Source organism: Sciurus vulgaris (genome assembly GCF_902686455.1).
Source record: "Sciurus vulgaris genome assembly, chromosome: 1".
NCBI classification, from domain to species: domain Eukaryota; kingdom Metazoa; phylum Chordata; class Mammalia; order Rodentia; family Sciuridae; genus Sciurus; species Sciurus vulgaris.
In genome coordinates, this window is record NC_136461.1 from 8,652,047 (window position 1) to 8,674,049 (window position 22,003).

At 43.7% G+C, this 22,003-nt stretch overlaps 1 protein-coding gene across 5 annotated transcripts in view; it reads left to right on the top strand.

Annotated features, from left to right (window-relative positions):
* VPS13D (vacuolar protein sorting 13 homolog D) overlaps nt 1-22,003 on the top strand; it is a 247,996-nt gene that overhangs the window by 128,345 nt on the left and 97,648 nt on the right. For all 5 annotated transcript variants that reach the window (XM_079142502.1, XM_079142503.1, XM_079142504.1 and 2 more), the window contains 8 exons: nt 2,743-2,873; nt 3,519-3,694; nt 10,206-10,329; nt 11,297-11,532; nt 15,288-15,396; nt 17,998-18,161; nt 19,064-19,172; nt 21,239-21,418. In XM_079142502.1, coding sequence (XP_078998628.1) covers nt 2,743-2,873; nt 3,519-3,694; nt 10,206-10,329; nt 11,297-11,532; nt 15,288-15,396; nt 17,998-18,161; nt 19,064-19,172; nt 21,239-21,418 — 1,229 coding nt within the window. The remainder of the gene's footprint in view (nt 1-2,742; nt 2,874-3,518; nt 3,695-10,205; nt 10,330-11,296; nt 11,533-15,287; nt 15,397-17,997; nt 18,162-19,063; nt 19,173-21,238; nt 21,419-22,003) is intronic.

Consider the following 22,003-nt stretch of genomic DNA (forward strand, 5'->3'; position numbering starts at 1 on the left):
ACTTGCTTAGTTTTGCAGGTGGGAAGGGCAGGGAGGATGCAGTAACCATGTGCTTCAGAGAGTGTCCTAAGGGGTAGGATCATTTCGATTTAAACATGTTTTGGGTTTAGAACGATAGCAGTGTATCCCTCCTAGTGTCTGATTCCAGGACCTCACAGCCATGTTTGATGTCCAGCATGGCACACCACCTACTGCCTTGTCCCACAGGACCCCTCATAATGATGGAACTTCCTGCTTCCTGTTGTCCAGTGTGGCCACTAGCCCCGTGTGGTTGCTGCACAGTTGACAGCATGTTCTTAAGAGATGTGGCACGTGTGATGGAGGAATGGAACTTTCACTCTTCAGCTTTAAGGAACTTAAATTTAAATAACCACACTTGGCTACTGGCTGCAGTAGTGGATAATCAAGATAAAAGAGTCATGTTATGGAAGGAAGAACTGGGTTGGTAGAGTTAACATATTTACCCTGGAACCTGTGGAGAGTTGGGTGTGTTTAAGGGTGTGAGGATTTCTTAGTAAAAGAATCCCACGAGTATAGTTGCCTTTTGAGATTTTTAAAGCTTGAATTTGTATTCATGCTTTCTTGACATGCAAGCTGTCTCCTTACAGTTGACGTTAAGATTTTTAAAAGAAATAAACTTCATTTGATCCTCCAGCTAAAGATAATTTTCTTCACATTTTCTCACATTTGTTTGCTCCACCGCTTGAGTAGGGAAAGGCCACTTCATGCTGGCTTTCCACATGCTGTGTGGAAGCTGTTGGCAAGACAGACCATCTGGAGGCAGCGGGGAGGGGATGGAGCTTGCTTCTTTGAACTGACCAACCAGAAGTGCGCAGTGATTGTTCTTAGGAACTTGTGTACTAGGAGTATTCACTTAGCAGGTGCACTTAGCAGGTGCACTCAGGGACAGGACTGGGATTTGAGTTTCGTCACTCCACCAAGGAAGTAATATAGGGGTAGGCTCAGATAGGACTTATAATTCTTAATGTTTGTGAGATTTTGGCATGTGTTATCAAGGGAATTTGTGGAATCTCCTGCTTGAATATTTTGAGGAATCGGATAGCTAGCTCCCTATCAGCAACATTTAAAGCACAGTCCCAAGCTGAAAAGCCAGAGAGACCTTTGCCACTTAGCCTTCCATGTACCTCCCAAAAGAAGGATTTTGTGCATTTTGTTCTCAGCTTTTGACTTACTGGGGGTTTGCCAAGGCAATTGAAGATGGAAAGAGAGACAAAAAAGCTCACCTTTTTCCAAATATTGAACGGTCTGGTCTGTACTGTTCTAGGGCACTCTAGATTCTTTGTGTAATATCAAATTGAATGCATCTTTTGTAGGCAGACTTTGTATTAGTTGGGATCAGCTAATTCTGATACTGTTGATTTTGGATAACCAAAGCTTTTCTGTTTATCACAGAAAGGAAAGCAATAGGTTTGCCTCCCTGTCCCAGTATTATGTGGCATTTCTTAGGCCGAATCTCAGATGTAATGTTCTTGTGATTTACTCAGTCTTGCAGTCATTTTCAGGGCTTATATTAACGGAACACCAGAATTTTCAAGCCAGTGCATTAGCTAGTTAACAGATTGGAGGATGTACATTATAGGATTGTGTTAGAGAATCTAGGGCACCTGATTGTCATTTCAGAAGGCAGACTCTTCCATTTTCAAGGTTCTCTCCCTTACTTGTGGAGTGCTCATTCGTGTCCTCTTGTATATTGCCCCCCAGTGTTAAGCAGGCCACGTGGGCACGCATGCCCTAGGTGCAGGCTGTCTGGATTTGAAGGCCGGCCATGCCCTCTGCCAGCTATGCAACTGAGGGCCATTGACTTAGCTTTCCATCCCACAGTTTCCTCTTCTGTAAAATGGAAATAATTAAAATACCTGACTCAAAGGTTGTTGTGAGAATGAAATGGAAAACCTTTGGTGGAGGGCCTGGCATGTATGAATAGGTCAGTAAATGTTATTTTTATTGTTTCTTCTGTAAATATTTTTTATCATTGTACAGCCAGAGGCCAGCCCCAGTGCTTGGAATATAGATCCCCTATTTATTGTCTGAATGAATGATTCATCTCAATGAGTGCTCTATTTTTAAAATATTGTTATCAGATTTTTTTTTTAAAGGTAATTCAGTGCTCTTTCACTTTTCTTTCTTTATTTGAAACTTCTTGTTTTGAGATTTCCTTCTGACTGACTTCGGTTATTTTTTCCAGTATGTAGTAGGTGCTGAGAACCTACTTATTTTGTGAAGAAATTAATTCTATAATATTTAGCTTTGTGTTTGAGCTGGAGTCTTGGACAGTGAACAAAAAGAAGGTAGAGAAGAGTTGATTGAGTTCAGGCAGTACAGAATCCAGCTAAGAACTCTGGTCTTTCCACTGTATTCTCTAAGAGGGGCGGGTTCTCTAGGGGAGTTCCACGTCCATGTGTATGTGGAAAGGTATCACGTGAAACTTGGTGGTCAGTTTCATAAATGGAGCCTGCAGTGTGTGACTGGACAGCTGTCATAATGCTGTCATAGTGGCACACACTTTCTGAAGAAACCAGGAGTCGTGTGGATATTGATGTGGCCTTGACACTTCATGTGCAGTTGCAGATTTCACTCTGTCCTTGAAAGGTTTGATGTCCTCCGAGCGATAGAGTTGTTTTCTCAAAGAAACTAAGTAATTGTGAAGGCTGATGATTTTTGTCAGACCAAGAATTTTCTATTTTCTGATTAATTTATGGCAATGGTTCTTGTTATTTGTAGGTATTGATGTCAAGAAGGGCCGAGGTCGATACATTGACACCTGTATGGTCATCTTTGCCCCCCGTTACCTGTTAGATAATAAGTCATCTCACAAGCTTGCATTTGCCCAAAGGGAATTTGCCAGGGGACAGGTAAGCAGTTTGCTTTTGAAGAATGGCCAGTGCTGTTTTGTTAGCATGTGAGCCAGGCTTGGTGGTACACTCCTATAATCCTAGTGACTTGGCCAGGGGGAAAGAGGTGGCCGAGGCAGGAGGATTGCAAGTTCAAGCCAGCTTTAGCAACTTAGACCCTAAGCAACTTAGTGAGACTCTATCTCAAAATTAAACCAAAAAAGGACTGGGGATGTCACTCAGTGGTTAAGTGTCCCTGGGTTCAATCCCCAGTACCCTCCCCCAAAAATAGCATGGTGAGTTTTAATATGCTTATCTCCCATCACGATTTTATATTCTGATGGGGTGCAGTGGCACATGCCTGTGGTCCTTGTGATTTGAACCGAGGCTGAGGCAGGAGGATCACAAGTTTGAGGCCAGCCTTAGCAACTCAGTGAAACCCTATCTCAATAAAAAGGACTAGGTATGTAGCTCAGTTGTAAACACCCTTGCATCAATTCTCAGTACCAAAAAAAAAGACTAAGTTCTGTGATGTGAATAACCCAAGTGGCTCCTGGTAGAGGGTGAGGCTCAGAGTACCTGGCCACTCAGTTAACATTTATGTATTATTGGTAAAATATTGGGCTGAACTGACCTGTCGACTAAAGCCATTGATCTGTGTCTTAGGGAACAGCTAACCCCGAAGGTTACATCTCCACACTTCCTGGCTCCAGTGTGGTGTTCCACTGGCCTCGCAATGACTATGATCAGCTCTTGTGTGTCAGGTTGATGGATGTTCCCAACTGTATTTGGTCTGGAGGCTTTGAAGTCAACAAGAATAATTCCTTCCATATCAATATGAGGTAAGTCTGAGCTTCCAAAGACAAAACGTAGCCTTGTTTGAGGTGCAGTAATGTAGTCAGCCCACACTGCTCTTGAAGAAAAGGGCACATGCATTTCTGGATCAGAGTTCCCAGAGCTCTGGAAAAATGTGAGGGAGCATTTGATGGGATGACCCCATTGTGGCGAGTGTTTCGGTCATGAGCCCATGGGGAAGTGTGAGCCCAGGAAATTCTGAAAGTTCGGTCTGCAGTTAGATAGTTACATTGATTGTAAATGTTTTTGTCACATCTTACACATTTATACGTTCTCTCGTTTGGTATTGTTCCATTAAATCGTTTGCCCAACCTGGTGATCCTCAGCTCCTTTTTGAGAAAAATCAACCAGATTTAGCCTCTAGTAGCCTACAGTGATAATCTTTCTGCCTGTCTCAATAAATGCTTTTTTTTTTTTTTTTTTTTTTAAGTTGTGGATGAACATAATACTTTTATTTTATTTATTTATCTTTGTGTGGTGCTGAGGATTGAACCCAGTAGTGCTGAGCAAGCACTCTAGCACTGAGTCCCAACCCCGGGCCCCAAATGCTTTAAAAAAAAAAATTATTTAAATTTTTTTTTCTTGAGACAGGAGGAGCTTGTGCTCTCCAGCTTGGCCTTGAACTCCTGGGCTCAAGCAGTCCTCCTGCAGCCTCCCAAGTAGTGGAGACTGCAGACGCACACCATGTCATCCAGCTAAAATGAAGTTCTAGTTTAACATACAATTTAGTTGAATATAAAATTTACCATCTCAAGCATTTTCACGTGTGCACTTCACAAGTTTAAGGGCATGCATGTTGTTGTGTGATTTCCAGAGATCTTTGCATCTTGCAAAACTGAAACCATGTCAGTTAGCAACGCTCCCCCATTCCCCCTGCCCCTGGCCCCTGGCAGCCTCTGTTCTGTCTTGTGTCTCTAGGAATGTGACCACTCTGGGTACTTTATATTAGTAGAATTGTACCTTATTTCTCTGACTTATCAGTTAGCACAATACCCCCACGGTTTGATGGTGTTGTAGCCTGTGTCAGAATTCCCTTCCTTTTTCAGGCTGAATAATACTTGCCTGTGTATCTGTCCTGCATTTTGAATATCCCTCCATCTGTTGGTAGACATTTGAGTTGCTTCTACCTTTTGGCTGTTGTGACCCATGCTGTTATGCAGGTGGATATGCGAATACCTGTTCAGTAGCTGGGCACTGTGTTGCACACCTGTGATCCTGGCCATTCAGTAGGTTAGGGCACAAAGATCGAAAGTTCAAGGCCAGTCTTGGGCAACTTTATGAAACACTGTGTCTCAAAATAACAAAACAAAACAAACAACAAAGCAGAGGTGTACTGGGGCTGTAGCTATGGCAGAGAGCCCTGGGTTCAGTCCCCAGGACTACGCACACATGTACACAAAAGTAGCGTATATTTTGAGGTTGGGATTTAGCTCAGTGGCAGAGTGCTTGCCTAGCACATGTGAGGTCCTGGGCTTGATCCTCAGCATTGGGGAAAAAAAAGCGAGGAAGGGAACACATGTCTGTTGAAGACCCTGCTTCAGTTCTTGTGGGTGTGGACCTGGACACTGAACTGTTGGATCCTGCGGTCATGCTGGTTCTGATTTTGAGGAACCGTCATACTGTGTTCTGTAATGATCGTAGCATTTTTCTCTCCTACCAGTAGTGCACAGGGTTCTGATTGTCCACAGCCTCACCAACATGTTATTTCCTGGGATTTTGGTAGTTTCCATTCGCCGGGGGTGAGGTGGTGTCTCACTGTCTGTGGTCCTGGGTTGAACCCCAGGCTCATCTGTGCTACGTGCACTCTGGGCTGAACTCCAGTCCTCCTCATGGTTTTGATTCACTTTTCACTGACACTGAGCATCTTTTCATGTACTTGTTGGCCATTTGTGTATCTTTTGAGAAATATCTATTCAAGTCCTATGCCCAGTTTCAAATTGGACTGTTTGTTACATGTTGAGTTGTAGGAATTCTTTATTCTGGGTGTTAATTCCACATCAGATAAGCGATTTGCGAATATTTTCTCCCATTCATTGGTGGCCCTTTTCCTCTCTTGACTGGGTCTGTGATGCACTGAAGTTTTTACTTTTGATGTAGCCAGTTTACCTATTGTCAAACTCCCGTCACAAAGCTTTGCCCTTTGATTTTCCCAGGAGTTTTATAGTTTTAACTCTTGCTTTCGGTTCATTTATTCATTTATTTATTTATTTTTGGTACTGGGAATTGAACTTGGGGGCACGCAACCAGTGAGCCACATCCCCAGCCCTATTTTGTATTTTATATAGAAACAGGGTCTCACTGAGTTGCTTAGTGCCTCACCATTGCCGAGGCTGGCTTTGAATTCATGATACTCCTGCCTCAGCCTCCTGAGCTGCTGGGACAGGCGTGAGCCACCCTGCCTGGCTGCTTTTCCGTCTTTAATCCAGTTGGAGTAATGTTTGTGCGTCGTAAGGTGAGGGCTCATTTGTTGTTTGGTGTGTGGATATTCCATTTCCACACAGGAGGGTTTTGTTACTGAGTTCCATCCCCAGCCCTGCAAAAAGAGTTCCACCTCCAGCTTTGTTCTTCAAGATTGTTTTTCTATTCAGAGTCCCTTGAGATACACATAGATTTTGTGATGGATTTTTTTCATTTTGTGGGGAAACAGTGCTGCTAGGCTGTCCCTAGGGATTGCGTGAAGCCCGTAAGACTGTTCTGGGCGTACTGATACCCTGACATTTCGTTTCCCATTCATGAACTGGATGTGGTTCTATTTATTCGTGTCTTATTTATTTCATCAAATACTTTTGAAGCTGAAAATATGAAATCAGTGCTGTTTGAACACATTTAGAAGCAAAATCCAATCTTGTATGCTTTCTGGTTAGTTCTGTATTGAGAACAAACACCACTGTAAAGGAACAGAAATATGAATAGTTCAATAATACACAAAACAGTATTTGAGTGTTTGGCTCACACATGCCGTGTGACTCAGTGGTGGGCCGTTCCAGTTACACTTTGCCCTGGACCTTTTTAGTGAGAACTGCATCTGGGGACTGTGCTTTTCCAGCTGGGTTCCTGGGGTCTGCTGGGTGTACGGCGATTACTTGAGAGGGAGCCAAGTGTGTAGGGCTCACGTGCCCTCCACTGTACTTCACCCAGAACTTTGTTGGGACAAGATGTTCCAAAGGAGATTTCATCTGGGGAAGGGGGAGAAAGGAAGGCGATTCCATATCTACAGCCGCCATTGTTCTACATTCTGCCTGGCTGGAGGCACCCGGACCCCTCGTCTGAGAGCGGGAAGCCAGTCTGGAATCAAACAGTAAAGTCGCTCATGATTGCATAGAAAAGGGGAGGAGGAGGAGAAGATGACTTGTGTATCTTTTGTTAATCCTTTAAAAATCGTTTTAGTGTGTGTAGTTCCAAACTACTGAGAACAGGCCTGTGCCATCTGTTTCTTTTACTTTCCTCAGTTTTTCATTTGGAAACAATTTAGACCATAGCAAAGTTATAAGAGTAGAACAATGAACGTCCTCATATCTTCCCTAGATTTACTGATTTTCTTTTGCTTTATTTCCCCCACCCCGCCGCCTTCTCTCCCTCTGTGTGAGTACACATTTTTCACTTCTAAACCTCTTGAAAGTGAATTGAAGTCATCATGACAGTTCAGCCCTTAAAAACTCCAGCACTTACCACCAAAAAGCAAGGACATTTTTTCTAAATAAATATAATACGGTTTTTACATAGGGAAGAAATGTAATGTCGACAGGACATTTTCTGATAGTCTCTGTAGGCAGAATGAACAGCTGCGATATCCTTCTCAGCAGCCTCTCCTCCGTGTCAGGGGCATTCAGTGGTCATTTATCTTTTTTTTTTTTTTTTTTAATTCTTAAATTTGTTCTAATTAGTTACACATTCATTTATCTTTTTTATTTTTTATTTGTTCAAATTAGTTATACGTGATAGTAGAATGCATTTTGGCACATTGTACACAAATGGAGCATAACTTCTTATTCCTCCAGCTGTGCATGGTGCTGTGTCACATCAGTAGTGGATTCATACATGTATATAGGGTGATAATGTCTGTCTCATTCTACTGTCCTTCCCATCCCCACTGCTCCACCTCTCCTCTCACTTCCCTCTGCATAACCAGTGTTCCTTCATTCTTCCCTACCCACCCCCCAGTATGGATCAGCATTCACTTATCAGAGAAAGCATTTGACCTTTGGTTTTTTGGGATTGACTTGTTTCAGTTAGCATGATATTCTCTAGTTCCATCCATTTACCTGCAAATGCTATTATTTCATTCTTCTTTAAGGCTGAGTAATATTCCACTTTGTATATATACCACATTTTCTTTATCCATTCATCTGTTGAAGGGCATCTAGGTTGGTCCCATAGTTTAGCTTTTGTGAATTGAGCTGCCATATACATTGATGTGATCGCATCACTGTAGTATGCTGATTTTAAGTCCTTTGGGTATAAATCGAGGAGTGGGATAGTAGCTGGGTCAAATGGTGGTTCCATTCCAAGTTTTCTGAAGAATCTCCATATTGCTTTCCAATGTGGTTGTACCAATTCATAGTCCCACCAACAAAGTATGAGTGCTTCTTTTCTCCACATCCTTGTCAACACTTATTATTGCTGTGTTCTTGATAATTGCTATTCTGACTGGCGTGAGATGAAATCTTAGAATAGTTTTTAAAAAAAATTTTTTTAGATGTTGACAGTCCTTTATTTTAGTCATTTATTTATATGTGGTGCTGAGAATTGAACCCAGTGCCTCACACATGCTAGGCAAGCGCTCTACCACTGAGCCACAACACCATCCCCTGTAGCATAGTTTTGATTTCCATTTCTCTAATTGCTAGAGATGAACATTTTTCATATGTTTGTTGATCAGTTGTATCTTCTGTGAAGTGTTTGTTTAGTTCCTTGACCCATTTATTGATTGGGTTATTATTATTATTTTTTTGGGGGGGTGTTAAGTTTTTTTGAGTTCTTTATATATCCTGGAGATTACTGTTCTACCTGAGGTGCATGTGGTAAAGATTTTGTCCCGTTCTGTAGTCTCTCTCTTCACCTTATTGATGGTTTCCTTTGCTGAGAAAAAGCTTAGTGTGAATCTGTCCTGTTGATTGATTCTTAATTTTACTTCTTGTGCGTTAGGAGTCTTGTTAAGGAAGTCAGGTCCTAAGCCAGCGTGATGAAGATTTGGACCTAGTTTTTCTTCTATTAGGCGCAGGGTCTCTGTTCTAGGCCTAAGTCTTTGATCTACTTTGAGTGAGTTTTGTGCAGGGTGAGAGTCAGGGGTTTAGTTTCATTTTACTGCTTTCCCAGCACCATTTGTGGAATAGGCTATCTTTTCTCCAATGCATATTTTTGACATCCCTGTCTAATATGAGGTAACTGTATTAACGTGGTCTGTCTGTGTCTTCTGTTCTGTACCGTTGGTCTACCTGTCTGTTTTGGTGCTAATACCATGCTGTTTTTGTTACTGTTGCTCTGAAGCACACAGTTTAAGGCCTGGTGTTGTGACGCCTCCTGCTTGTCTTTCTTGCCTGGTTGACGTGTCCTCCTGTGTCCGCTAATCTGCAGTAGTCCCACTTTTCCCTGTTCTTCTTTGTTGGTGTTGACATTTTTGAAGATTCCTGTAGGACCCCTGTTTTCTGCATTTGAATGATCGTTTGCTGTGAGGGTAGGTCTGGGCCCAGCATTGTGGTGACAGCACTGCCTGTGCTCCCCCCAGCACACCACGCCACCTCGGGCGGCCGACGACACGGGTCCTGGGCTGGTGTTGTCGGGCTTGAATGTCGCTTGGTTAAGCTTGTGAAAAAATAACAGAATGAATCAAACAACATTACTCTATGTAAATTTATGATTACACAAATGGTATGCCTTTACGCCATTTACAAACAGAGAAACAACATGTATCCCATTTGTCTACAATTAAAAAAATAAATAAATAAATAAATAAATAAAATAATTAATAAATTAAAAAAAAAAAAAAAAAAAAAAAGCTTGTGTCTGCCAGTCTCTCTGTCCTAGTTTCCTTTTCTTTTTTCTGAAGGAGAATATTCACTGGGGATCACGTGAGACTGAATATCCTGTTTCCTTGAGAACCTTTCACGCAAACGTGATGGTTTTACCTAAATCAGTTAGTACATCAGTGCTTGTAAAATGGTGATTTTTCTAATTTTCTCATTTCTTCATTTGTCAGTTGATATCCTTACATTAAGATGCATTTCCCACACCCCCAGTGACACGTCTAAGTATAAACGTCACATATGCTTTGTGTACACGCCCTTCTTCTCAGCTCTTCTTTCTGAGGAATAGCCCCGAACAAACGTTGAAGACGTGAGAGCCTTAGAAGATCCGCTCTTGGTGTCTGTTATCAGTTTCCACTTCTTCAGTGAGATTGAGGAGCGGGCCGTGGGTCCTGTAGTGCTGACGGTGCAGCATGAGAAGCAAGTGACTGCAGCTCGTCTCCTGCTGAGCCTCTTGTGTTTCCTTCTTCTGCAGGGATACCCTGGGGAAATGCTTCTTCCTGCGAGTCGAGATCACTCTCCGAGGAGCCACGTATCGAATCTCCTTCAGTGACACAGATCAGTTACCCCCTCCTTTCCGAATTGACAACTTTTCTAAGGTACCAAGTGGGGTTGAGATCTGTTGGGCTGCATCACCTGCAGGAGGGTGGTGTGTGTGCTGCCTTTACGACACAGCACACTGCATAGAGCTCCGCAGCCTGAGGAGTTCTTAGCATCAGGAGGTGGTATCTGCTGGTCACTTGGACTGCTAAGCAGCCTTGTCCAAGCAGAAGTAACCTTTTAATTCCCGTACTAACTTTGACTTGAGCATTTGGTTGTCGTGACATGCTCTATAGACATTCCATCCAGGCAGAGAAAGGAATCAGATGCCCAAATATCTAGCAACAGTGGAGCGGGCACTTCTACTGCTGCTTATAATGGGACATTTTATAACTCATACAGGCAAAGCCAAAAGGAAAATTGTTAGTTTCTATTTTAAGTTGCTATGAATGAAAGTGTCTTATAATATGTGACTTTCTATAGCCAAATTCCTAAATTATTATTCCTTGTGTGTATATCACAGGGGATTGGGGAGAAAAGAAGCCCTTAGAAGGTTAGAATTGCTTCCTCTAGATATTTTGGCAAATCATCTTTTTTAGCTGGGGGTCCTGGGGGTTGAACCCAGGGGCACGTAACCACAGAGCCACACCCCAGCCCTTTTTTGTATTTTATTTAGAGACAGGGTCTCACTGTGTTGCTTAGGGCCTCACCGAGTTGCTGAGGCTGGCTTTGAGATTGCGATCCTCCTGCCTCAGCCTCCCGAGCCACTGGGATTACAGGCGTGCGCCACTGTGGCCAGCTTGGCTGAGATTCTTAAAGCTCTCCATCCGGGGGGCTGTAGCCCTGGTCTGTCCCTTAGTGGCCTTGTGGAGGGTGTGAGGTGATCAGTGAGGTGTTGGAGGAGGTGCCGGGTCGGGCCTCTCTGGGCCTGTTCCCTGTGGCCCTTCTCTGGGAAGGAGCTGAAGTTGAGACCTCAGAAGCACTCACTCTGGATCAAAGTCCTCTCCTCTGTGCTTATCGTTCCAGGTCCCCGTTGTCTTCACGCAGCATGGCGTTGCTGAACCCAGGCTCCGAACTGAAGTAAAGCCCATGACTTCCTTGGACTATGCCTGGGATGAACCCACCCTGCCGCCATTCATCACGCTAACCGTGAAGGGGGCCGGCTCCTCAGAGATCAGCTGCAACATGAATGATTTCCAGGATAACCGACAGCTTTATTATGAAAATTTCATTTACATTGCTGCTACATATACATTCTCTGGGTAATTCTGGATTAAATTACTGTTCTTGTAAAGCAGAAGGTTCTAATTATTTACTGGTTTTAAATTTTAAGCAGTTTCTCAGGAGACCAAAGTACAGAGAAAGATTCCTTTCTACTTCATCAAATCCTAGACTTAGGGTCTAACTTGAGAGGTCATTTAGTCTAAATCCTTGTCTTTCAGTTAGCTTAAAATGCATCCCAAGAGGCAGGACTCTTCTCTTTGGAAAGCTCACTCCCATTAATCCAGCCCAGTACTTAACAGTTCCTCCTATGAGTTGTTCTTTTATCTTAAATTCTTCTTGTACCGAAGAATTAGATTGTATGTATTTCTTTAACTTTCTCCTATTTGTCAGCCTGTTTGCCTCTTTCTTCCTTTTTAAAAATATTTTTTGGAGCCAGGTGCAGTGGCACATGGAGGCTCAGGAATAGAACCCAGGGCAGAGGCTCAGGAGGCTGAGGCAGAAGGATCGAGAGTCCAAAGCCAGCCTCAGCAACAGGGAGGCACTAAGCAAATCAGTGAGACCCTGTCTCTAAATAAAATACAAAATAGAGCTGGGGATGTGGCTCAGTGGTTGAGTGCCCCTGAGTTCTATCCCTGGTACTTCCCCACCCCGACACCCCCAATTTTTTTTTTTTTTTGTTACTGAGTATTGAACTAAGTACTGAACCACTTCTTCAGTCCTTTGTTGTTTTTATTTTGAGACAGAGTTTCACTAAATTACTGAGGTTTGGTCTCAAATATGTGATCCTCCTACCTCAGTCTCCTTAGTTGCTGGGATTATAATAGATGTCTTCCCCTTTCTTTATTTGAATCTGACTAATCTTCTTGATTCTTTGTCTTGATTCTGACTCCCCTCCCCATTGAGAATGCTGCTTCTGCAGACACCTAAGTCTTGGTGTTTATCTAGAGCCAACTGTATTAGCTTAACCTCACAATAATTCCAATTGCCTTAGAATTATAATCTGAACTATTGGAATAATTGTATTGAGAAAAGTCAGGTGAAGACTATCAAGCTTATTTCAGATCTGCTCTTGATTGGCACATACAAAATTCAGAGCACTGGATTTTCAAAAAGTAGTCATTCTACCAAGGCGAAAATGTGCCGAAGGTCCAGCGCCACATTTAAGGTTTATCTGTGAAGAAATGGGAAATAGCTGAATCTTTAGCAATATAAATATAAACAACTTAAAATAGAATGTTGAAAGTCATATTCCTTTCCACCATGTTTTGCATGATTGTGGTTCAGAATGAGATTCTTATGGGTACCTGGGACCCACAGAACAGTCTCCGTTTGTTTTTATCTGCCTGGAGGTCAGATTTCACTCGCTGTGAATTGAATTTGCAGAGCAGAGAGAGTGCCTTTCCCTGGTCTGCTGCAGTTCCCTTTGGTAACTACGGGGCTGGGGCGTTTATCTTGTTATAATTGAGCCAGTGATGTTTGTTTGCTTGTTGATTGTTTTTAAAGATTATGGCACTTGACAGTGTGACCTGCTTAAGGTTTAGTGTCTGAGAAACCAGTTCTCACTCTGGTTGCTGGGCGTGTTTTCCCTTCTGTTCTGTGAATTCCAGTAGCTACGGAGCTCCTTCACTGAGGAGTCCTGGTGGAGGCTAGTGAGCACAGTGGTCGAGTGACATGGCGCAGACAGGAAGAGCCACACCTGGGACCTGGTGCGCGGGCTCTGACGGCAGAACTCAGGGCACTTGGTTTGCTAAGTGGTTGACCCATTCTTGGGAGCATTTTTGACACTTTCTTTGCATTCTTGGAGGGAAGTAATAATGGAAGAAAAGGCTCCATTTGTTGTTGTTATTTTTGTTTTATTGAGCCAAAATTCACGTAACATGAAATTATCCATTTTAATGTGAACAGTTGAGTGGCATTTAATACATTTTTGATGTTTGACTATCACTTCTGAAGAAATCCTGCAGCCATCCGTCAGTGCCTCCTCCTCCTCCCCCGCCCCGTCCTTGGCAATGCTGATCTGCTTTCTGTCTCCGTGGATTTACCTCTTCTGGGTACTTCACATGAATGAGGTCACATAAGTGACCTTTGGTGTCTGGCTTCTTTCACGTAGCTTGTTTTTGAGGTTCAGCTACTTTGTGGCATGTATTAGTACTTCATTCTTTTTATGAAAAGTGTCTAGTACTTGCGTGGCTGAGTAATATTGGGTTCTGTGTGTGTGTGTGTGCTGTGTTCTCTTGATTCATCTGCTGATGAGCATTTGGCTTGTTTCCACCCCTTGGCCCTTGTGTGAGCAGTGCTGTTTTGCACATGCCTGTACGTGACTTTGTTTGAGTCCCTACTTGTAATTCTTTCATGTTAATACCTAGGAGTGGAGTTGCTGTGTTGAGAGTAATTCTGGGATTAACTTTTTTTCTTTTTGGTACTGGAGATTGAGCCCAGAGGGGCTTAACCACTGAGCCACACCCCCAGCCCATTTTATTTTTTAGAGACAGGGTCTCACTGGGTTGCTTTTGTGAGTGTGGATGCTGGGTTAATGGAGTGAAGACTGGTTAGCGTGTGTTTCTAGCTAAGTTATTGAGGCTGGACTTGAACCTGTGATCCTCCTGCCTCAGCCTTCCTAGCCACTGTGATTACAGCCGTGCCACATTGTGTGCGGCTGTGTTTAAGTTTTCGAGGAGCTGCCCACTGTAGGACCAGTGTGGGACCATTGTGCGTTCCCACCAGCAGGGTGCAAGGGCAAGGGTCTGGTTTCTCCACCTCCTCACCCACGCGTTGGTGCTGTTTGTATATTCTTTTCTTTGTATTCTGCCATTCTGCTGGGTGTGAAGTGGCATCTCACTGGTTTTGATTTGTGTTCCGTTTCCTTTTTGATTATGTGTATTTGTTGTACATGTTTTAATAACTAGTAGTGTCTCTTCTCTTTTCATGTGCTTAGTAGCCCTTTGGAGAAACACCTTTTGCTCACCCTACAAATGAAGTGTTTGTCTTTTCTTTATGTAAATCTGATACCAGTCCTTTATCAGACAGATACATGGTTTGCAGATGTTTCTCCCATTCTGTGAGTTGTCTTTGACTTTTTGATGATGTCCTGTGAAGGACAGTAGTTTTTCAACTCCATGAAATCTTACTTGTTTTTTTTTTTTTCTTCTTATCACTTATGGTGTTGATGTCATGAAGACTGATTTTTTAACTCTGAATTTGTCTGTACCTTTTGTGATCAGAGGGATTAATGGAAACAAGCAAATAATCTAAATAAAATCTTCTCCAGACACGCCACAGAGGAGCTAGGCTGCAGCATTCCATAAAGCTTAGGATTTTTAAGCCACAGAGGATGTAGGATCACCGGGTTGGAGGACAATGATTCTGGACCCATTGCTTTCTCTTTATCCCAGGGGGACTTGTGGTTTCTTGCCGAGACTTGGGGTTGCCAGGATGCTGATCGTGATGCTGATGTTTTGCTGGCAGAGTAGAGTAAATGTTGGTCCCAAGGATGTCTGTCTTGGTTTTGGCTTTTTGCTTTCGCCTGTAAATATATGTAGTCATCCTTTCATGTCTGGATTTTAAGCCACTAAATTCACCAGAGGCGGGATGAACGTCAGTGTATGTCTTCTTACACATGAATCCTTGACCAGTGCAGGAGAACATGCAGCCCCAATCCTCCTTCTTAAGCAGACTTTTTTCTTCTGTATTAAATTTTTTTCCTTTAATGGAGGTGTCACTCATTAGCTTATGAAGACTTGAAGACAGTGATGTGAGCGTGCATGCATGTGTGTACTCATTGATTCAATCCCAGTTTGCAGGAGGGGACAGGAAGGCCTGGGTCTTCCAACAAGGCCATCACCTGTGCGGAGCTCGTCTTGGATGTCTCGCCAAAGACGCAGCGAGTCATCTTAAAGAAGAAGGTAAGTAAGTGCTCAGGCCTGGGGTTTAGAGTGAAGGGTTCGTAGCCCAGGAAGGTGCTCAGGTCAGCTAGTGCAGAGTGTGTTTGACAGATGAGGAAATGGAAACCCGGGCTGAACATCTTGCTCAAGGCAGGGAGCAGAGTGCCAAGGGCTCCAGTTCAGCGTCCGCACTGTGCCGTGACACCCACTCTAGGAATTCCAGGCCTTGCCATCTTCAGTGTTGTTTTGGACAACTTAATCCTTGAATTTGTGATTTGTTTTTTTCATTATTTTTCTGTTGCAACACTTCACTAATCTTAAGCTGAATTTTAAAAAAAATAATACTGACAGAATTTCCCCTTTCATATGCTTTCTGGTAAATCACGATAAAAAGAAAAAGATGCGTCAGTTTGAAGTTTCTGTTGATGAAACTAGATTTAGAGAGAAAGGCAGTAAAATCTGTCCAGAAATATCTAAAATGACAAAAAGACTGGTTGTAAGTTGTTGAAGATGACTGAAGTCCAGGAGCCCAGAGGTGTGGAAGCCACTCTTGGGGGAGAGAGACCATGAGGTGTCCCACCTGGAACACACAGAGCTGTGGGACGTGTCCTGAAGGTCGGCATGATTTAAGTCCTGTGGTTAAAAGACCTCTGACAGCGGACGTTGGCTCGGTGCCACAGGCCCTGGTGTGGCTTCTGCGCTGTTGGTTTGGGTTTGAGGTTATGCAGCTCTTGACAGATTTTTCTAGTAAAGGGGCCACTTTACTTCACCCTCGTACCCTGCGTGCCCGTCCCCCACCCCGGTGCACACACAGCCCCCGTGGACTTCTGCCTTCCTGTCCCACGTGAAAGTTTGAGACTCGATTATTAGGGAAGGGGACGGGAACTGGAAGAAGGACCTCGTGCCTCAGGTTTTTAAGTGGAAATTGCAGTGGTTTCTGGCTTTTGGTGAACGTGTGCACCAGGCCAGCTAAGAGGAACCCCTGCGTGAGAACTTGATCTCACTGGTCATGTGCTTTGGTTCATGCAGCACCTGTGGGATATTGGCCATGCTTTCCCATGTGGATCTGTGCTGTGGGTAGTGAGCGAAAAGCAGGCCCGAGGGCAGCGAGGTGGGGACTGCTGTGCGCTTCATTTTCTCCCAGACTCGAGAGCCGGCAGCCCCCAGGAGGAAGCTTTCTAGGTTTGAGTCCTGGCTCATCCGGTAAACGAGAGATGATGTTTGGTATTTCCCATTACTCTCTAACCATTTTTCTACTGACCTCCCATGTGTTTAAAAAGGATCAACTTGAATAATGTACATAAAGTACTGTATCAAGACATGTAATGAGAATAGTATCACAGGCGTTTATGGAGGCCATACCCTGTGCCAGGTATATTCTACACACCAAGTAGGCACTACACTTATTTCAACAACTATAAGATGTGGCTTGATTTCCCTCTTAGATCAGGAAACAGAGGCTCTAAGAGAGGATTAGGTAACTTGTCCAAGATTGCCTAGCTCGTAAACTGTGCTGCTGAGATCAAACCCCAGCATTTTGACTCTGGTGTATGCTCTACACATGGGTAGTTTCTACTTTGTAGAATGTAGAATGTAAAAGCAGTCTTTCCAGCACATGCTAGCATGTGAATGAATCCACAGGACCACAAGTGTTGTTCTGGGGTGCTTCTCACTAGTAGGAGTGTATGTGATCTTGACATTGTGACTGGAGTAGAGGTGTTACTGGTGTGTTAAAGGCAGCAGAGCAGAGCTTGTGAGCCTCGGCTCTGGCATGAGGCTGTGGAGACTCCAATCCCTCCGATCTGGCCCTACCGCCTATTAGTTATGTGACCTGGGGCAAGTTACTTCATCTCTTTGAGCCTTAATGTCCTCATCTTTAAGTAAGGATAGTAACAGCATATACCTCCCTGGATTATTTTCATGGTCAAATGTGCTATTGCATGAAAGTCCCTCAGACCAATCTGTGGCCCATAGTAAAGTCTCAGTAAGTATTATCACTCCTAGTATAAAATGGATTCTGTAGACTTACATGATTGACCCGAAAACCCATTTGCTATTTTAAATATTCCTAAGGAGAAATAAATACAGAAATTAGCCTAGTATAACCTTTGAATTCACCCAACTAGCATTTGAATATAATCAACTTGTAAAAATTGGAAAAGATCAATATGGTAGGCTTCCTTTATGAGCATTGGGGCGGGGTGGAGGACCTTTGTCTGTAAGTTGTATGGGTTGCCAATTACCGGCCATGTTCTTTACATAACTGAACCCTTCTCTATGGTAAGGGCACCCGAGGGTCACTGGAACAGCAACGTCATGGCAGTATAGCTTTGTAGAGCACTTCCCAGCCATTTGTTTCTAATTTTTTTAAAAGGAAAAGATATTAGGTCTGTAAAAAGAATAATTTTAAAAAAAATCTGCGGTATTTGTAATTTTAGTTTGGTTGGTTTAAGAGTTTAGCACATTTCATCCTAGGTGCAGCTGGAGCTGGACAGCAGTGAGAGTTTGAATTAGCATTAGTGTGCACATGTCTCAGTCGAGTTTTGACATGTGCACGTAGCCCTTGCGGGAGCTCTTAAAGCAAGGAACTTCTCTCTGTCTTCATGTGTATTTGCTCAACAGGAACCAGGGAAGCGTTCTCAGCTCTGGAGGATGACGGGGACTGGAATGCTGGCCCATGAAGGCTCCTCTGTGCCTCACAACCCCAACAGGCCCTCGGCCACCCGCTCCACCGAGGGCTCTGCCATCCTGGACATCGCTGGTCTCGCTGCTGTAACTGACAACAGGTGGATTTCTTGATTTCTATTTTTATTTTTTAATGTGGTTTTGAAGCTCTAACCCAATCCTCATGCATGAGAGGAATGCGCTCCACACTGAGCTACATCTCTGTGTCTCCAGGTGACTTTTGATTAAGCTCATTGCTTTCAAATTCAGACTGAGAGGAAATTCATAACAAAAAATAGAGTTATGTAAACTCTTGTAGTAATTTGTGTTTTTATATTTGCATTTTTCTTCAATGACAGAAGCCTGTCAGCTTCTCAAACACGAGTATTAAACTTTTCATTTGATGATGATACCCACACAGGTTAAGAAATGTCAAATCATAAAAAGGATGTTGTAAAAGTGAATATTTCTTTCACCCAAACTTCCAGTCCACTCTTACTTTCTAGAAGTGAATACTTAAAAAAAAATTTCATATAATTATAAGAGACTACACAAGTGTGTTTTTATGAACTCCCTGGATTCAAATCCACTTAAGTTTGTATAAATTATTTTATTTGCCTGTGCCTTAGCTTCTCCATGAAATTGGTATATTTATTTTCAGTTGATACCTTATTTACTTCTAAAAAGACTTAGAAGTTAGAACACAATAAAAGGACTTAGAAATAAAATGGGAAAAGACTTGCGAGAAGATTTTAAATGTATTTAGCATATAACCCTTCTCACCTGGCACGCTGGCTTATCCTGCCAGAAGGAAGGAGGCTGGACCATGGATCTCGGAGGCCTCATCCCTCAAGCCCCGTATGTTGCTTTCTGCATTGAGAGGCTCCTGCTGCTGTGTGACTGAAGCTGGGCACCTGGTAGATGGACGGGTGGAGGGTCCTGGAGGGAAGAAGCACAAAGCCTACCACTCACTTCTCAGGCCAGACGCTGTCCTCCCAGGGGTCTCACTGCATTTCTCTGTCAGATACGAGCCGCTGATGCTGAGGAAGCCCGACCGCAGGCGAAGCACGACTCAGACGTGGAGTTTCCGAGAAGGGAAACTGACCTGTGGCTTGCATGGGTTGGTGGTCCAGGTCAGTAGTCCCGATGCCCCCTGTTGCTGCACACAGGGGTTGAGGCTTCCTTGACAGGGGGTCTTAACCGGCTGTACGTGATTACTTGTTCTGTGGGAAAAATTAATGACAGAGCCGTGCGTGTTTTCTTATTCTGTTTTTGTTAAAGGACAGTTGAGAATTTTCGTTGTGCACCTGTGTGCACAGGAGATGTTCTTGAAGGTAGTGTACAGCCAGTGTGTCAAGAAGGGCTTTCTGTGGCTTTTTCCCTCCGCCTCTCTGGGTTCTGTTTCTCTGATGTTGATTACCTATGTCTTTTTTTACAAGAAGTAAAGAGAATTATCAACTAAAAGCCCACCACTGAGTTAGATGGGTTCGTTTTAGATCTGTGAAGTTAGTGTAATAGCGACAAGGGTCCATACGGTGTTCTAGGAGACAGTGAGTCATCCTGGGCTCCACGTGCCCCTGATCCCGCTTATTCTCGCATTCTTTGTGGTACCCAAATAAGCACTTAATTGTTATAGCACATGTCAGAATCAAGATTACTAGGCCATTTCCTGTGTACTCAGCTCAGTCAGTCTGTCCCATACTAGACTCCCAGGTACTTTATGAGCAAATATGTGCTTGGGAAAGAATTTACATTTTCTGCCAGAGGAGGCTCCAGGTTGGGAACAAGACCATAGCTCTCAGAGGAACAGATAGGAAGCTAGCCGTCCGGGACGTGTGAGCCGTAGCTGAACCACACAGTGGCTGGTGCAGTTCTGTCCCCGCCTGGGGCCTTATCCAAGCAGTTCGGACTCGAACATCGGGCCCTCGTGCGGAAGTGTGGGGTTGTGCCTGGTGGACACTGGGGCTGTCCGGTCAGGGACGCTGTCGCCTGGGCATGTGCACCACTGCAAGGAGCCTCCGACCGCGTTCGCGAAGGTTTATTTTCTCTTATCTCCATCGCCCTGAGCTTTTCTCATCAAAGGCAAGCTGCCTACTTATATGAAGCACACATCTGGAATGGATTTGTGATTTTCAATTAGCAATACAATTCAGACTGGTAGAGGCAAAAAAGGAGGGTCTTGTTATAATTGGTGGGTTCTGGGTTTGACCCTGACTTTACTTTTAGTTTGTTTCTAAAGTCCATGTAATTTCGCTTCTTTTGGAGTGCTTTCCTCCCCCAAATCCCTTTCTGGTGTTTGTTGTTCCTTGAGTCTTTTTCATCATTTTCTGCTTGTGAATGACCCCATAATAGCAGTATTCAGCAGAGCACAGTGTGTTTTGGTTAGGAAAATGAGCTTGTTTCAACCTTGTTATGCTGAGTAGAGTAACGGAAGGCATTAAAGCCTTTTCTGGGCTGTCTTTATGAGGCTGCGTGTCCCCTTTCTAACCTACTGCAGTCTCCTCTGTGGAACCTGTCCTGCAGGCCCCGTTCAGGTTTCCTGTTCATCACTCAGTATTTAAAAATCAGCAGAGTCCAGACTGTCTCTGTGCCTGTCTCCAGCCTGCCTCTGCTCCATCAGGCTTGTCCTGTAGACCTGCGTGCTATGTGGGGAACACGAAAGGAACCTGTTTTCTCTGAAGACCTGCCTAACTGGGCGTTGGGTGATGTTTCCTGTGCTGTATTACATTTTAGAAGAGGCACCAACTTTTGAACATTGGAGTTGGCTGTCCAGCCATAGGCCTATTTAGGGAGGTTTTTAACTCTAGCATTTGCTTATTAGAAAGCTGGATGATAGTAGTTTTTGTTTTATTTTCATAACACAAGCCCTAACGAGAATACTCAAAAGAACATAACTAGATATGGCTACTTTTAAAAGTTGTGTTTTTTATGACTAGAAGTTATTGCAAAACCAATATACCCTACTTATGGAATTCTCTCTTACTACATGCATGTATTTCATTCCCCAAATTCATACAGCATAACTTTCCCTCTTACTTACATAACCCTGCTTTCATCTGTAATGCTGAACAAATCGTAAATGCTTGGCTGTAGGTCCAACCTGACCCTCTGAAAGAGAATTTGAGTTTCATGACCTGTTTCACCTGAGTCATTAGGGTCTGTGCCTTTGCCTTTTCTTATGCCTTTCAATGTGTTTTAGGCCAAAGGAGGACTTTCTGGATTGTTTGATGGAGCTGAAGTTGTTCTTGGTCCTGACACATCTGTGGAACTTTTGGGGCCAGTTCCACCTGAGCAGCAATTTATTAACCACAAAATGAGACCTGGTTCTGGAATGTTATCCATCAGAGTCATCCCAGATGGACCGACCAGAGCACTCCAGGTGATAATTATCATAGCACCTGACATGAAACTCATGTCCTCTCCCCCTCTCCCTGGTTAGTCCTTCAGTAAGTATTTATATTGATGCTAGGTGCAAGGATATGGCGTCTTCATCACTGTAAAATGGGGTGGGCCCTGTTATAAAGTTGCTGTTGTAAAAAATAAAGTAGAAGTAAAATATAACTAATATTTAAGTAATCGATGTATTGGAAGCATTAACAGCAAGAAGACTCAAGTCCCCTAAGCAGACAGTTAGAACTCTGTGTTGCGTGAGGGTAGACATGGAGGGCGCATGGAGAGCGTTGTGTTCCTGGTTCGGAGGCTGGGGCATTCCTATAAGGAGGAGCAAGGCTTGAGCGGGGCACCCGTGGTGACTGCAAGGAGTTGCCAGAGGGGTGCGAGGGCCCTGCCCTCGGCCAGGAGCTGTTTCACCCAGCAGGCACTTACTGAGCAGCTTACCAAGCAGCTGCTAGAACCGGGCAGAGCTCTTTGCCACTGAAAAAAGAGACAGAATTCCCTGTCTTCAGAGTTTCCATTCTGGAATGGGGTCAGACAGTCAATGAGAAATAAGCATAAAAAGTATGTA